This window comes from Dipodomys merriami, unplaced genomic scaffold (genome assembly GCF_024711535.1).
Source record: "Dipodomys merriami isolate MVZ:Mamm:240054 unplaced genomic scaffold, mDipMer1.0.p SCAF_4, whole genome shotgun sequence".
Lineage (NCBI taxonomy): Eukaryota > Metazoa > Chordata > Mammalia > Rodentia > Heteromyidae > Dipodomys > Dipodomys merriami.
This window is the reverse complement of record NW_027205603.1, coordinates 8,192,620-8,209,951: the sequence shown is the minus strand read 5'-3', so window position 1 is coordinate 8,209,951 and position 17,332 is coordinate 8,192,620. Positions and strand designations below refer to the sequence as shown.

At 38.7% G+C, this 17,332-nt stretch overlaps 2 protein-coding genes across 17 annotated transcripts in view; one reads left to right on the top strand and one right to left on the bottom strand.

Annotated features, from left to right (window-relative positions):
- The window catches only part of Nsun6 (NOP2/Sun RNA methyltransferase 6), a 50,253-nt gene extending 37,195 nt beyond the window's left edge, over window positions 1–13,058 (top strand). The window contains exons 8-12 of one of the 3 annotated variants that reach the window (XR_011365600.1): window positions 6,381–6,529; window positions 9,103–9,228; window positions 10,682–12,112; window positions 12,451–12,512; window positions 12,956–13,058. Coding sequence is in view for 1 of the 3 variants with exons in the window: in XM_069990468.1 (XP_069846569.1) it covers window positions 6,381–6,529; window positions 9,103–9,228; window positions 10,682–10,915 (509 nt within the window). In the remaining 2 variants the exon portion in view is untranslated. Of the gene's footprint in view, window positions 1–6,380; window positions 6,530–9,102; window positions 9,229–10,681; window positions 12,290–12,450; window positions 12,513–12,955 lie in introns of those variants that run through there. The other 2 variants (XR_011365599.1, XM_069990468.1) reach the window with 2 other exon arrangements.
- Window positions 13,059–13,909: 851 nt separating this feature from the next.
- The window catches only part of Cacnb2 (calcium voltage-gated channel auxiliary subunit beta 2), a 308,080-nt gene continuing 304,657 nt past the window's right edge, over window positions 13,910–17,332 (bottom strand). For all 14 annotated transcript variants that reach the window (XM_069990453.1, XM_069990454.1, XM_069990458.1 and 11 more), the window contains one exon: window positions 13,910–17,247. In XM_069990453.1, the coding sequence (XP_069846554.1) occupies window positions 16,756–17,247 (492 nt within the window). In that variant the 3' untranslated portion in view covers window positions 13,910–16,755. The remainder of the gene's footprint in view (window positions 17,248–17,332) is intronic.

Below are 17,332 nucleotides of genomic sequence, written 5' to 3'. Positions count from 1 at the left end.
TCCTTAGATTTAAGCCTCCTGAGTAGCTAGGATGGCTTCTAGTTGTTGTCATTGCTATGCACTGGCGGTTGTATATTTGAAGATATAAGTACTTACTAGTCTTTGCAGATTGGCTTTATCAAGGAAGTCCTTCACAGTCAATTCATGTAGCAAATCTGGGAAACCCATGTGATATGATCTATGAACCATCTTGTTCGAATTGTTGGACAGTGTTGTCTAATACTTTGGGTAGGCAGGCCTGGAGCTTGGGTCCCTGAGGAAGTCTGGTTCCTCTGGAGTGGACCTTTCGATTGGGTCTGCAGTAGTAGGCACACACACACACACACACACACACACACCCCACAACCCCAACTCCCACCACCCCACTTTGTTTAGCATGGGTCTGTAGGAGCTGACTGCAATACTAAAGTGTATCGTTAGCTTAGTCTGCAGACTACAGCCTGGTCCTGAGAGAGTTCTGATGTCTGAATCCAGTGGAATGGACTTAGAGCTTGAGTCTGCTGGGATTTTCCTGGCAATGGGTCAAGAATTTACTCTTAGTCTGTAGCAGCAGGTGTGGAGCTTGAATCTGAGTTGATTGTCTTGGAGCCTCACTCTAAAGGGGCAGTCTTTCACCAGGAGGTAGGCCTGGACCCTAGATCTGCTGAAATGGATTTCATCCTTGGGTCCTTTAGTAATAGGCTTGTGGCTAGGACAGAATGGATCTTGGGTTTGTGGAGCACCTAAGAAAATAGATGTCTGACCTTTACCTAGAGTGGTAGGTACAAGCACAGGGCTGTGGGGGCTGCCTGGAGCCCAGCTCCTTAGGGTTCTGCCTGGAAGCTGACTGTGCAGGTTCTACTTTGGTGGCTAGGTCAGTGAGTGCTGGCCTGACTGAATGGCGTCACACATTTCTCTGGGACTTGTCATTTTTCTTTTACACTCAGGTCTTCAGATTTTATCATCTGTGCTCATCTATCTTTATAAGCAGTTTCATTTTTAAATTTTAGCTTACCTCTGGCTGGGTTTTCTAGTAGATTTTCCCTCACATTATTACTCTTTCAATTTCTCAGTTTTCTTTTAAAACATAATTTGTGTTCATGAGACATTGTCATCATATCTCCTTTTGATTTTTAAGTGATTTCCTTTACCTCAATTTTTAAGCATATTTTTATTGGATACTTTAAAATTGTCTATAATTTGTCATCTAGACCATTTTTTGTTTATATGATTGCTTCTGACACCATGTTTCTGGTTGTTTTTTTTTTTTGCATTTCTCAATATGTTTTGAAAACTAGACATTTAAAATGACAAGTTGTAACACATATTGGTATTAATTCACCCCCATCCAAACTTTTGTTTAAAATTTTAGTGAGGTACATTTCAACTTCTGACCATTTCTGCTGTTATTCCTTCAAAGCCTTGGGCTTGTGTACAGCAGAGCTCTCTAGGTCTCTTTCTCTAATCTTTGTGTTTCAGTTGATATCACAAACTTACACTCTGCTAACTGTAGGTTAATTGATCTTTCTTTGTTTTGTTTTGTTTTTAACAATGCTGTGGGGTATAATTTGATCTCCTATCTGATCCAAAGACTTTGGATCCCTTTGTATTGGTAATCCTTGAGGCTAGCACCTGAGGCTATATAAGCCTCTTCCCAGTTCCCGCCCCCCCCCCCCTTCCTAAGGCTCTTCTCATTACATCACTCATTCCTTGATTCTTTGGTAGTTTGCTGCCTTGTGTGTTGGTTAGCTGTTGCTCTCTTGGAGCTCTTGGCCTCCTGTTAATTGCTTTCTGCTCTCTTTCATTTTCAAGAGTGTCTTGAGTTTTAAACTTTCCAGTAAGGTCAGTTCATTTAGAGAGGTTTTCAGAACTGTTCATTCTGTTTTCTCCTTGGATAAAGCTCTGATCATCTGCTCCAGAGCTGGGGGCAATACAGTGGCCTGTTTCTCTAAGAGTAACATTATTGACTCAGGAGCCCCATGGGACTGGATAGCAGCAGCCTGTGGGAGTTTTGACCCACCTCCCCTAGTTTTGAACCTCTTCACCATGAGTGACTTGATGCTTGAGCAAATCGGTTTTAGTTCAGCCTGCTCTGCTTAGGGTACAACTTTCCACCTGCCATAGGGTCTGAGTGAAGGGAGAGAGAGAGAGCTGCTCTTACGTGGAAGACAGCCTGTGTGCAGAATGGAGATAGGCCATATGAGAAAAGCTTACAACACTACACCTGCTACCAAGCCACCACATTCCTTGCATTCTCTGACCTGGAGCTTTAGGAGATAGGAGAGACTGTTCTGGGCTGGGCCAGATGAGTTAAACTTATCTCTCAACTTCAAATAGAAAGGAGTGTGTCAGAGCTCCAAAGCCATAGGTTATCACTATTCCTAGGCGATGTATTCAGAAGACATTTCAAAATAGTTACTACTAAATTACACACCTCCCTGAAGTAGTTGCAAGAGTATATATTTTGTGGAAAAGCTGTGGTGTGCGTGTGCGTGCGTGCGTGCGTGCGTGCGTGCGTGCGTGCGTGCGTGCGTGCGTGCGTGCGTGCGTGCGTGCGTGCGTGTGTGTGTGTGTTCGTTCCTGGGGCTTGCACTCAGGGCCTTGTGCTTTTTCACTTAAGGCTGATGCTCTACTATTTGAGCCACATCTCCATTTCTGGCTTTTTGTTAGTTAATTGGAGATTTAAGAGCTCTATAGACTTTTCTGCCTGGATTGGCTTCTGTGATCCTCTGGTGTCGTGCTTAGGCTTGAGCCACAAGTGCCCAGCAAAAAAGCATTTAATAGACAAAAATGCGAGTTTAAACAGTATAAATACTTCTTAGAAGTCTATACTCTTTCTAGTTTTGGATAAGAGACTATTTGCCTGTCTAAATTCACTAGGTTCCCTCTGGTGGTATCCTTGATGAAAGTAGTCATGCTGATCTGGAGTGGTGAGGTTAGGCACTGCACTGCCCTCTGCAGGGCTTCCTTGTGTGGTTGGGCTGTGCACAAGTGAGTGAGTGGAGTGAGAACCTGGCTGCCTTGTCATGGTTAATACAGACCTCAGGCAAAAAGGAATTTTGCAGGCTTATAGATTTCTTGGCCATTAAGGAAACTAGTGACAGCTGCTTTAGACAACTTCTTTTGACCACAGGATTTAAAACAAAAAGACCCAAACTGCAAAGTTTCTAATATTAAGCATTTAATGTAAATTTACACTAACAAGGGACAATTTAGTGCAAATAAGCAATATGAGGAACCAGATAAATAGATGTTGTAAAGCAAAAGGGCAGCAGTGTGGCAGCCTACAGGTGACAACTGCAGGGTGCAACCCTTCCTCTATCACTAGAGAAACAGAGGAGTCATTCACCATGACCAAAACACTGTTTGCATCTGGGCTCGGAAACTACCAGGAATGGCATACTGCCTAGCTGTGGCTTGATCCTGCAGACTTTCAGAGCAGGGTACTTGTGGGAGTTGTAGTATCCTTGTAGATGGCTCTGTCTAGTCCATACTAATACTTAAAGGTAATGGCTGTAGAGCACTAATAACAGGGAAACAAGCTATTGCTAGGAAGACAGCAAATAATCTGTAAGGAGAAAGTGCTGTTTTATCCTTCCTGTTTTCCATCCTTCTTTCCTCTCCAATTATTCCTACTGGTGGTTTTTGAAGCCAACAGAGAAAAGATTGTTGTGCTGAGTTCACACCCCAGCATTATCACAGACAATATGCAAGGATAAATTTATAGTTTATAGTTCAGAAAAAAATTAGGCTAATACCTAGCAACTTCAGGGCAGAACAAAACCCCTTGAAGTAAGTCAGGTGTGTACAAAGAATTTTGAGTATGATAAAAGCATTCCAACTCCAGAGGAGAGAGAATTGATCAATAAATAGCTTTGAGGTTATTATTTGTTTTGCTTTCTTGGGTTTTGTGTTTTGTTTACAAAACTTGAATTTCCAGATGATTAGAGGTTAATGTCAAGAGTTAAAACTGTAAAACTAACTAGAAGCAGATGTAGATGAACATTACGTGGTATCATAGGAGAGCATTTTAAAGAATGAATGCAAAGATAGAACTCAACAATGAAGAAACCGTTCATATTTAACATTAATGTAGGTGTGTTAAAATGTAATACTGTGGAAAATATTTGTAAAATATAGGGAAGATTAATATCTTCGTGTACAAAGGGTTTTTCTGCTTACTAAAAGTCTGGAAAGGAAAAAGCATATAAAGGATGTGTGGGCACAAAAAAACACATGTTGTGGCTTATGGTGCATGCCTATAATCCTAGCTATTTGGGAGGCAGAGGTGTAGTAGGATTGTAATGTAGTAGGATTGAATGTATCCTTAGCCAGAGCTAAGGATATTACTAAACTAGAAAGACAGCCAAGAGACTGGGAAAAGATTTTTACTAGCAATACATCAGACAAAGGCCTAAATATCCAATACATACAAGGAGCTCAAGAAACTAACCCCTCCCAAGCCTAATAAATCAATCTAAATAGGCAAGGGAGCTAAGGAGAGACTTCTTAGAAGAAGAGGTGTAATTATGACAAAGAAACGCATGAGGAAATGCTCAACATGCCTGGTCATAAAGTAAATGCAAATCAAAACAACTGTGAAAGTCTAACTTAACCCCAGTTAGATTATCCAACCTTGTGAATTCAAACAACAAACATTGGCAGGTATGTGGGGGGAAAAGGAACCTTACTGCACTTTTGGTGGTAATACAGCAGTCTGGAGGTTCCCCCCAAAACTAAACATAGATCTTCCCTATGACCCAGCCATACCACTCCTGGGTGTCCACCTTCAACATCATGAGCCAGGGTATGATAAGGACACCTGGGCTGAGATGTGGCTTAGTGGTAGAGTGCTTGCCTATCATGTATGAAGCTCTGGGTTCAATTCCTCAGTACCACATAAACAAACAAAGTGGAGCTGTGGCTCAAATGATAGAGTGGCTATGAGCAAAAGAAGCTCAGGGTCAGTGCCCAGGTCCTGAGTTCAAGCCCCAGGACTGGCCAAGAAAAAAAAAAAATCACCTGCCCATCCATGTTCATTGCTGCATTATTCACAATAGCCAAGATGTGGAAACAGCCCAAATGCCCGACAATAGATGAGTGTATTTAAAAATTGTGATACCTAGCTGGCCACAAGTGGCTTATGTCTGTAATACTAGCTACTCAGAAGGCTGAGATCTGAGGATCGAGTTTCAAAGCCAGCATGGGTAGAAAAGCTCATGAGACTCTTAAATAAACCACTCAGAAAAAATTGGATTTGGCACTGTGGCTCAAGTGATAGGGCACCCAGGTCTGAGTTCAAGCCCTAGGATGGGTGGTGTGGAGGTAGGGGGGAATGTGGTACCTATACACAATGGAATTTTATACATCTATTAGAACAAAATAATGTTATTTGCAGTGAAATGGATAGAACTAGAACAAATCATATTAAGTGAGGTTAGCCAAGCTCAAAGAGATAAATGGTACATGTTCTCTCTGATATGTGGAAATTAGATATAAAATACACTGGGATATGATAAATTATAAAGGATTCTAGATGCAGTGAGACCAAAGTACTCCTAGGAGAGAAACACAAAGGCACATTGCCTGTGTGACTCTTTATATAAAATTATATATAAATATATAATATATATGTGTGTATATATCAAAACGGCCTCTAAGATGGAAATGAGATCTCTTTTTTTCTTTTACTTATTTTTGTTTAATTTTTATTTTTTGATGTCTCTTCTTTATGGTGTGTTCATGTGTATATATTTGAGAGGGCATCAGGTAGAGAACTCAAGGGAAAAAAGGTGAAAAAGTGCATCAGGGGAGTTCACTGGACCCTGATGAAATGAATTATACAATTTGGGGGTAGAGATGGCAGGGAGGGACTGGGAGAGAGTAAGGGAACAAAGACACTGTACAAAAGGAAATGTACTCGTTACTTGACTCACATACATCACCTGCTGTACATCATCATCTTTGCAATAACAAAGTAAACTTTAAAAAAAGACAGCCAGAGCAAAAGTTAGTGTAAAGACTGTCTCTGAAAAATGAACTGAAAGCCAAAAAAGGGGCATGATTTAAGTGCTGGAATGCTTATCTAGCTAACAAGTGCAAAGGCCTGAGGTAAATCTCCCAGACCATAAAAATAGAAAAAGAAGATAATATATATGACCAATTAAATAACACCAGTTTTGATTAAGAATTTGGAAAATAGTATGCTAGTGGTAATGAAAGTATGGATTGGGATCTTTCTTAGAGAGATTTTACCAATATGTGTCAAAATGCTTATAATTAATCTCTTTAAAAAGAATGTTAGTAGGTAAGATTTTTAAATTGCTATTCATTGCTTGTGTCTTAAGGATTTTTCTGTTATACCAAGTATTACAGAAAAATGTTTATATTTATTTTTATAGGTGCACCTCCATTCTTACCAGAATCATTTGACCGAATTCTCCTTGATGCACCCTGCAGTGGAATGGGACAGAGGCCTAATATGGCTTGTACTTGGACTTTGAAAGAAGTGACATCATATCAACCACTGCAGCGGAAACTCTTTACTGTGGTAAGTAATTACCTTTTGCTGTGAGCAAAGTTGACCTTTGCTAGTTCTATGTTCATATTCCACTGAGAGCAGCATTTATAATAGGTTTATAACAGTGTTTATAACACAGGGGTCCCAAGGTGGAATCAGTCCAAGAATCCATTGATAAATAAGTGGATAAGCAGAATATAGTTATGTCCAGACATGAAATACTCAGTCTTAAAAAAGAATACATTATTAGGGGCTGGGAAGGTGGCTCAGTGGTAGAGCGCTTGCCTTGCATGCCTGAGGCCCTGGGTTCGATTCCTCAGCACCACATAAGCAAAAAGAAAAAAAAGCCAGAAGTGGTGCTGTGGCTCAAGTGGTAGAGCGCTAGCCTTGAGCTGAAGAGCTGAGGGACAGCGCCCAGGCCCAGAGTTCAGGCCCCACAACCGGGCCAAAAGAAAAAGAAAAAAGAAAAAAAAATACATTATTGCTACAATATATAAACTTTGAAGACATGATGCTAAATACAGTTATCCAGTTTTTATGAATCCACATAAAATAGGTAACTAGAATAGGTAAATTAATAAAGACAAAATTAGATCAGAGGAAAAGGTAGAAGAACAGGGAGGTAATATTTAGTAGTTTCTGAGTGAGATGACGAAAGGTTGCTAGAAATAATAATCCCTGTCATTGAATTGTACAGATAAAGTGATAAAATAGTAAATTTTGTGTTATGCATATTTCATTACACACAAAGATAAGACTGAGATGATCTGGGGATTTTGTTTTAGTCTTGTAGGACATAGATAGTCTAATTATGTAGCCCAGTTTGGCCTTGAACTCGAAATCCTCCTGTGTCAGCCTCCTGAATATCAGAATTATAGGCCTGTGCCATTATACCTGGTCCTGGTTTTAAATGTAAGGTACTTTCTTCTATGTTAATTCACTCTTTAAATAATACAAGCAACAGTAGAACTTTTTCACAAGATATTTAATAAATTTCAAATATTGTGTTCTGTCTTCAAAAAGTAAGTTGTTCATGTGCAGTTTCTAATTTTTTAAAAATAATTTTATGCTTAACTTACTTTTTGTTGTTGTTGTTGATCATAGGGCTTGAACTCAGAGACTAGCTTTTGCGCTCAAGGCCAGCACTTTTCCACTTTGAGTCACAGTGCTACTTCTGGTTTTTGGGTGGTTAATTGGAGATTAGAGTCTCATGGACTTTCCTGCTTATGCTGGCTTTGAACCATGAGCATCTAGGATTATAGCTGCTGGCTATAATTACTTTATAAGTTTTGGGAGACATTTTAGGTAGTATACTAGGAGTAGGAAGTCTAATAATAGAGGCAAAAATATTAAAAATCGGAAGTGATAGTTTCTAATGCAAATGTAGGAGGACCATAACACTTAACAAAATTACTCAATCTCCAGTATATTTCAGAAATTTAGGTAGAACATTTGAGGATTTCTGTCAGTCTTGAACAATAACTGTATTTTAGAATTTGTATAGCACTCCTAGCACAGGAGGATCACAAGTTGAAGCCAGTCTGAACTATATAAGACCTTATCTAGAAAACAAAAAGGTTTTGTGCTTTTATTCCTAGAGTTTCTATTTTAACTGGGGAGAGATATAACTAGTGTATTACAAGGCAGTAGTACTATCAAGTAAGTTAAAGCAGAGAAAAGGGATTATTAAGAGTTCTGGTTTAGACAATTTAGGATTGTCCATGAGGTAGTTGGGAGTGCATTACTGAAATGGTGACATCCATTGAAGGAGAGGATTGTGAAGGAGGAAGCAATGCAGAGCAGTGGGACCTCATCCCAAGCTGGTGCAATATCCTGAGGGGGCTTAAGCCTTGCATGTTCCAAGAGCTGAGGGGGCCCGAGTTGCTAAAGTAGAATGAGCAAAGGGAGAGAGGTGTTGAGAGGGGGCAGAGTAGCACACTTATCTATGTAGAGCCTTGAAGTCTTCTCTAAGGACTTTGGCTTTGACTCTTTTTGTGAAGGAGGGCCTTTAAAGGATACAAAGCTGAGAAGTAACACTATTAATATGACTGCCATAGATGATGGGAGGCCTGAGAAATAAGCAGGTAGATTTAACTGTTGTAGTAATTGAGGTAAAAACAAAAAAAACCCAAAGTGGCCTGGGCCACAGAAGCAGTAGAAGGAATGAGAAATATCCAGAGCCAGTAGTGCTGACAGGTGGATGAGGGGAGTGTGACAGATACAGAAGTAAAAGGGTATTCTAAGGTTTGGGCATCTGGAAGGATAGGAAGACTATTACATTAGTTGTGGAGGAAAGACAAGTGTTGTTTTTTGGACATTTCAGTTGTCATAGTAGAAATGTTAAGAAGGCAACTGATTCAGAAAGGGAATTTGGTCTAAAACTAAGTTTTGTGAGTTTCCAGTATAAAGGATAATATCTAAAGGCATAGAACTTAAAGGTAGTATTAGAGTCTTGGTCTAATTAAATGATCGAGTCTGGAATGTGAACTAATTGCACTCTCATGAGTAAATCATTATTTTATTTCTCCAAATACTTGAAAGGTCTTTTCAGATATTTTTTTTAGTCTTGAGGCATGCATGGTCTTGATCATATCTTTCTTCAGGCAGTTCAGCTGCTGAAACCAGGTGGTGTGCTGGTTTATAGTACATGCACTATAACACTGGCAGAAAATGAAGAGCAAGTTGCCTGGGCCCTTAAAACATATCCATGCCTTCAGCTTCAACCCCAGGTAAGACTAACTCTGTTCTTTCTAATTTGGTAAATCAAACTGAATTGTCATACATATAGGGTGCAACTTGAAGAAATCTGTAAAACTTCTGAAAGACTTAACAAATTTCTCTGATTAGATACATTTTAAACTGCCCATGAGAAGTTTGTTCACATGACAAGGTTTCCCCCTTTGCATTTTTCATTATGTGAAAATGGCAGAGCTTGTTATATATTCTGCCTCTGTGTTTATTCCGTGTCTACCTATCTTACATGTTACTTAGTACTTTGTTTCTTAAAAAGTTCTTCTCTACCCTGTTTATTTTTCTGATAAGGAAAAAGTGAGTATCTATCTCAGATCTTAAAAACTGGGATATCAAAAGACCAAGAACAAAATATGGTTCAGAGCTATTGCTTACATAAAATATGTAACATTTAAAAAGCTTTCTTTTAATGTGTTTTACATAGTACTAGTTATGTTTATTGTTAGATTATGTTCAAATCTGTAATTAAGTGCACATTCAGAAATGTTTAACATTTAACTTGGACTCACCTACAATATTAGTAGGAAACTTGAATATATAAATTAATCCAGAAATAGCATCTAAACTCAGAAATTAAGACAACTACATTGTAAAGAAAGACTTCAGAATTTGTACATAAAAGAAATGGAGGGGCTGGGAAGGTGGCTCAGTGGTAGAGCGCTTGCCTTGCATGCCTGAGGCCCTGGGTTCGATTCTTCAGCACCACATAAGCAAAAAGAAAAAAGCTGGAAGTGGCACTGTGGCTCAAGTGGTAGAGTGCTAGCCTTGAGCTGAAGAGCTGAGGGACAGTGCCCAGGCCCAGAGTTCAGGCCCCACCACCGGAACCCCCCCCCCAAAAAAGAAAGAAATGGAATGTTTCCCCTTCAATCTCATGGTATATGTTAAAATCCTGTCTTCATTAATATACAGAAGTATCTGTGTAATGGTGACTTAAACTAGGATTATAGATCTTCTAATGTAGTAATATATAAGAATCCTTGAAATGTTTGATTGTATACTCTGTATACTCCTCTAATTGATGCATCCTTAATTAATATACCCATTTATAATATTCTTAACATTCTGTTTACCACTATGTACCAGGCAGGGTACCACCACCTTTATTTAAGATTCAGAAGTGAGAATTTTATCTTTTACATAGGAAGAAATGGAGTAAAATGAAATTGCTGTTTAAGCTCACAAGCTAAAAATGTGTAAATTTGTTTTAATTCATTTGTTTCTTACTCCAAAGTTTAGGCCTTTTGTAATATCACACTCAGGGCATAATCAGGTGACTACATATTCCTGTTTTCCCACTGCCCAAATAATGCTGTGTATATTCCACAAAAGTAAAAGGTATTTTTCTGATATAATAGGAACACCCCAATTTGTGTTTTGAATTAGATGTGCCTGGCCCCCTTACTGATACCATTATTCATTTTCTCCCAACAGGAACCACAGGTAGGAGGAGAAGGCATGGTGGGAGCCGGCCTGTCACTAGAACAACTGAGACAGCTGCAGCGATTTGATCCATCTGTTGTGCCATTACAGGACATTGACATTGATTCCCTCAGAGATGCCAAAACAGAGGACATGATCCGACTTGCAAATAAGGATTGTATAGGCTTTTTCATTGCAAAATTTGTAAAATGTAAAAGTACATTAGAGAAGAATCCTCAGAAATGAAAATTCCATACTTACTTGTTCTTAAGTGAAAGTATTTTCAGACCAACAAAATGTAATGGTTGCTAATGAAAGAAAATTTCTAGAAATTTCACTGGGGGGGGAGGGGAAGAGAGAGAGAGAGAGAGAGAGAGAAAGGGTGTGTGGGGGGGAAGAGAGAGAGAGAGAAAGGGTGTGTGTGTGTGTGTGTGTGTGTGTGTGTGTGTGTGTGTGCGTGCGTGCGTGCGTGCGTGCGTGCGTGCGTGCGTGCGTGCGTGCGTGCGTGCGTGCGTGCGTGCGTCCGTCCGTCCAGTGTGTGTGTCCGTGTGTCCGTCTGTCCAGTGGTGGGGGCTGCTTTTGCTAAGAAATTGTATCCTTGGTTTATAAACGTTTTTTCCAGTATGGGCACTAGATTTAAAGGCGCTACCTATGGATGTCCAAAACATTTTCAGCTGGTATATTGTTTTGGTTTACGAAGTCTTTTAGTATACCAAGTCTTCAATATATTAGTCTTTTTAAACAATTGTTTGTCTTAATAATAAAATTAGTATTCATTGTGGTTACAGAAAAATGTTTTGTTTCCAAGTTCCTAAAAACTTTCTAAAAATCCAGGAAATGGGAATTCTATCATTTACCATGGCAATAATTGAGATGTAAGTACTTTGTTAATTGATTCTGCTTATAAATTGGTATAGCCTTCTTTATTTTTGTGTTGTGAAACGAGTACAGTCTCTCCCATAACTGTGTTCAGGAGCTAGATATTTATATCAATTTACAAAAAAACGTTTAAAGTCAGAAATTAATAGGACATTGCGTAAATGGTGATGGGTCATTCTTGCTTTCTGTTTCTGATACTGTATAGCTTGATTAATAACCAGGATTTGGGCTTCTTAGCAATACTTCTTGTGACCTTATAGAACTATACCAGTCCTTGAAAACTTCAGTTCTACTGGCATAGCCCTCTTTTAAATGAAGTTAAACCTCTTTTAAAAGTTTTAACTTAAAAAATGAGTATTTACTTTGTAGATAAAAACATGTGAATGAGAATATTCCTTTTATCTTTTGTCGGAGGATGTGTTATCCAAGTTACTTGAATGTACCTGGTGAGAATGAGAAAAGCAGCCATGTTACCAAAGAACTGGTCTGTCCCTGCCGGTCTACAGCATGTTCTCCTAGTGAACAGAAATCATAGAACATCACCTTCAGACATCTATGAATGTGGTAGAGTAAGACAATAATAACTATCTCCTCAAATCTGAACTCAGATGAGTATCGTTCAGGTTACAAAAGTGACCATATAGTCCCCTTGTGATGGCCAGTGTACATGTCAGCCTTTAAAAAGCAGATTATGACCTTAGCTTTCATTCTAAATGCTTTTTAGATAAGGTATATTAAAATATCTAGAACCCAGGCATAGTTGAAAGTCTGTTTCATGTCTTAAACATATCAGTGTGTTTTGTTAGCTTTCATTCTATATTCACCCAAAAGTTACTGGATATTGGGTAAATGTAATAGGCAATTGGAAAACAATTACCTAATAGTTTTTCTTTACCTCATAGGTTTCCTTTAGGAATTTTTCATAGATAATTATTCCTAATGATAAAAAGGTTCCTGGGATAAGGTAAGATGGTCTGTTGCTTGACAGACTCTCTTGAGTACCATCTGTTTCCTCCTAGTACTCCAGTCCATTTCTCTCATGGCTCAGCAAGCTGGAATCCATTTTCCTAATTATTCCTCCTCAGCACCACATTACACTTGGGGAACATCGTGGATCTAGGGTCACTTCTCAGAGCAAATACTCAATATGTATTTCTTCAATGAGAGAAAAATTTCACATTTTCTAGTTTCAGATACACAACTCCTTACATCCTTCATTCTGCCCTGTGTCTCGATGTCATGTCCTTAGCATACCACCTCCAAATTTACATGTATTTTAAGAAATTCTCTAAAGTCTGTTTTCTTCTTGTGCTTTCTGCAAAATCTAGTGTGCTAAGTTGGAATCAAATTATACAAAAGCAGCCTAGCAACAAATGTGTGCAATTTTTTTTTTTTCTCTTTTGCTAGGTCATGGGGTTTGAATTCTGGGCCTGGGCGCTGTCCCTGAACTCTGTAGCTCAAGGCAAGTGCTCTACCACTTAAGCCACAGTACCACTTCTGGTTTTCTGGTGGTTAATTGGAGATGAGTCTTATGGACTTTCCTGCCCTGGCTGGCTTTGAATGTGATCCTCAGATCTCAGCCTCCTGAGTAGCTAGGGTTACAGGCATGAGCCACCGATGCCTAGCACAATGTATATTTTTGACTAACATCAATAAAAACAATGCCAGCAAAACTGAAGAAAAATATTTGCATATTTGAAACTGGAAAAAGAACATGGATTAAATTTTTCTTTTAGTGTGTTTCTTCAATTCAGAAATTAATCAGAACATAAAATGTTCTTGAGGGACATAAAAAATATAAGAAAAAAGTCATGGAAATAGGGAGTACAGATGATTCTATAAAAACCAAAGGTATTTAAACCCCCAACAGTGAGTTAATTCTACTTCAAAGCTCTGTCACATTCTAAATAGAAAATAAAGTACCAATATTTAAAAGTACACTTTGGCAGAAATGAAACTTACCCAGAACCATCAAGTTACTTTTCTAATAATGTGACTGTAATAAAATCACTATTTTGAAAACTACTAGAAGCACATCAGTGAGCAAAAGGGAAAAAGGTAAAGGGTTAAATTTCTCATTAGATCTTAATTTTCAAAATAAAGACTAAGCTTCCAAATATGAATAAAACGCTGTGCCTGTTAACTCAAAGTGAGGGAGATTATTCTGCTGTGTCTTGTTAAAATCTTTTCCTTACCTTGAGCTGTTTCTTTTAATGCAGATAGATGGAGTACTAAAGGAATATGAAGTCAGTCATTGCCCTAGAGAAGATGCTCCACTCCACAAAGGTAAGTGGTGATCAATGGGTTACACATTCTCAACTACAAGAATCATTCCTAAAATGGCAATTAATACTACTGATAAACAGTGCAGAAGCCAGCTCTTTATTTGTTTTATATGAATGACTTTAAACCAGGCTTTTTAAACAGTTCAGTGTAGCTGACAGTGATGGTTTAACAGGAATGCATAGCAGACCGTGTTAAAAATGTGGCATTGTTCCACAGTACAACACAACTAAGACATCCTACATGTAGCAGCACCTTTTGGTAACAGTAACTTAATGAGCAGTAGAGAAAGGAAAAACTGAAATGAGTATGACAAAAACCATAAAACTATTAAGTACATTTCCAGCATTTCCTAGGTTGACTACAAAAGTCATGATTCTACAACTGAGTAGGCTAAGATCAAGCCTTTGCTGTGTGAAAAGACTAGTTTTACATTCCTTGAGTCAGTAAATCATCCTAGGGATGATTTCATTTATAGATTCACTGCAGACTGTTTACATATATCCCCACAGTTACAGCTTTCACATAGGAAGGGATTAAATGAAATCCTTCAGTGTAGTGGATTTGTGCTACCCTACTGTAAAGTGAGAAACTGAGAATCAGGACCTAAATTTAAAAGATGGGCTTCTAATTAACACTACTCTTTGAAAGGGCTTAGTGAGGGCAGCAAGTTAGGTAAATAGCAGTTAATACTAAAAGAATTCAGTTAGGATGAAATAACATGTAGGTAAGGATTAGATTGGCGATCATCTTGATACGATGGAAGCTTATCATAAATAATATATAAAAAAACTTTAAATGGAATATGGTTTCCCAATGATCCTATGACTTTTTTTTTTTTTTTTTTTTTTTTTTTTTTTTTTTTTTTTGGTCATGGGGCTTGAGCTCAGGGCCTAGAAACTGCCCCTGAGCTCTTTTGCTCAAGGCTTGTACTCTACCACTTGAGCCACAGTGCCACTTCCAGTTTTCTGGTGGTTAACTAACGATAAGAATTGCAACAGACTTTCCTACCCAGGCTGATTTGAACCACGATCCTCAGATCTCAGCCTCCTGAGTAGCTATGAGTACAGGTGTCTGGCTTCTGTAAATTCTTAGAAATAGTACAGAGCTAATTAACAGGTTGATTAAATCACTATGAAGTTACTCATTTTAAAAACTTGTTTTCTTGGACATAATGGAAATAATTGTAAAACAGTTTTACTTATAAACTTGCAAGAATATTTGGCAAGAACCTGGAATAATGGGGAAGCAAAACAAAAGATAGGTTATTATAACTGCTGATATTTAATACATATATCTGAAGTTAGGTATTTTCTGGGACATGCACACTTAATACTGTCTTACCTATCCAGTCATAACTGGACACTTAGACATAGAAAAGAAAATTTAGCCTCAGTACAGCAAAATTGCAAGCTTCCAGCAGTGTAATCAAGAATGGAGATAGTGTCTTCTAGGTTCTCCTTTATAGGTGACCCAAATAGGAAAGTATTCTTAACGTTTACTTCAAGTCACCCCTTTTTGCCCTGATAACTTCTGAAAAGCAGAAACTTTGGTTATAAGAAGCACTTATGGGTTCTGACAGACAGGGAAGTTGTTCACATTGGTGGTGGGGTGGAACAGGAGGTGACTGAGAGATAAACAACAGGAACGATAGGCAAGGTTAGAAGATGAAATGGGAGAAGTTATAAAAATTTATTTTCCTATGAAATAATTCCACAAGCTGTGTAAACAGTTCTTACTAAAACAGATACTCTAACACACAAAGATTGTACATTTCCAGTGAAACACTCACAGTACAAGATGCCTGCATTTTTACTCTCTACGAGCAAACACAAGGAGCCGGCAGATGAATGCTTTTCCTAGTTACCTTTGGCAGCAAGCTTTCCTCACAGTCCCCGGCTCTGAAAGGGTTATTAAAGCCACATAGAGCACAATACAAAGCTAGGTGGGCAGAATTCCAGACATCAGTCACTAGTTTCTTCATCCGTCATCAGCATTCTACTTCACCTGAGTTACTCACACACACTCTTGCATCCAGACACACACACAGCGGGTTCCGGCTTGTATACTCCAGTGCAGTGACTATCACAGACACTAGCTACTAAGAATGTGTTTGTCACAATCAGTGTGGACTCTATAAAGTAGAACAATCTCTGGAGTTTGGTTATATTTACCATAATTTATGGTTAAAATTATAAGGATAACATTCGAAATCAAACCTGTTCAAGTCAAGCAATCACACATATTTACAGTATGTACAGACATTAGAATGGGGTAAGTAGATGTTTAGACAATGTTAATACAAATTTCCTGAATGTGGACATTTCTCGTCCCTGTAATTCATAAAGCAAATCTGCTGACTTGGCATTGACCCTAAAATAGTGTGATCAAACTGATATATATATTATATATAATTATATATAATAAGGTGTTTGCAGAAATAACATTTACAAACTGTCTATACAGTACACAGTACTAGTACATAGAAAATAGATTCTAACTTTATGATCCCCTTGTGTAAGGCAAGACTGAATCTGTCCCCAAATTTAGTCAGCCAGAGGTACAAGCAAGAAACAGTGGTCCATGAATGAATGGATATGCCAGTCAGGTTTCTGGGTATTAAAATGTGATGAAACAAGAAATTTCCACTTTTTTTCTGGTTACATTTCTTAATACCATTAACATCGTCTGGTTGGCAGCTATCCAAGACCACAGTAACTGCATCTGTACCAAGCCAATTGGTATAGCACTTACAAAAGAAAAGAATGTATATTAATACTCTTATTTCATGCTATTGCCACTTATGCAACAGCAATAGAAAATATACAAGACAGATCATATATGATTGTAATTAAGACCCCAAAGATTTTGAGGCTGATGTTATACAAGACTCGGGGAGAAAGGAAAAACACAAAAGGGTAAAGTCATTGGCGGATGTAAACATCCCTGTTCCACTCCCCAGCATCGTTCCGCTTTTTGGATATTACTTCTCCATCCCTGTCATAGTAGCGATCCTTGGATTTGTGACGGCTCCGTTGTTTGTTGCACTCATTGTGGTCCTGCTCTCGATCCACGTCCCTTGAACGATGCCGAGGCTCCCTGTGTCTGTGGTCACTGCTTCCATGGGTCTCATCCTTGTGGTTATGGTCACGGTGTGAAGCATAGTGGTCCACATGTTCATGGGAATAATCTTCCTTTGGCTCCACATAGGCAGAGTCTCGACTCTCCTGTGTTTCAGAGTCAAATGTCTCCTGCCTGGAGAGGCCTCGACTTGTGCCACTGCGATGGTTGTGGTGTGGGGCTGAGGAAGAACGGTGCTGGGATTTCTTGACAGGTTCCAGGGAGGGTTCTTCTTCCACTTGGGAAGTAGAACGTGCAGGAGCAGAACGATCCATCCTCTGATCACCTTGAGAACCCTGGCAGCAAGTGGAATACACATGCATGTTGACTAAGGTCAGCGTATAAAGAACTAAGAGGTGGGATTTGAATTCAAACAGCCTG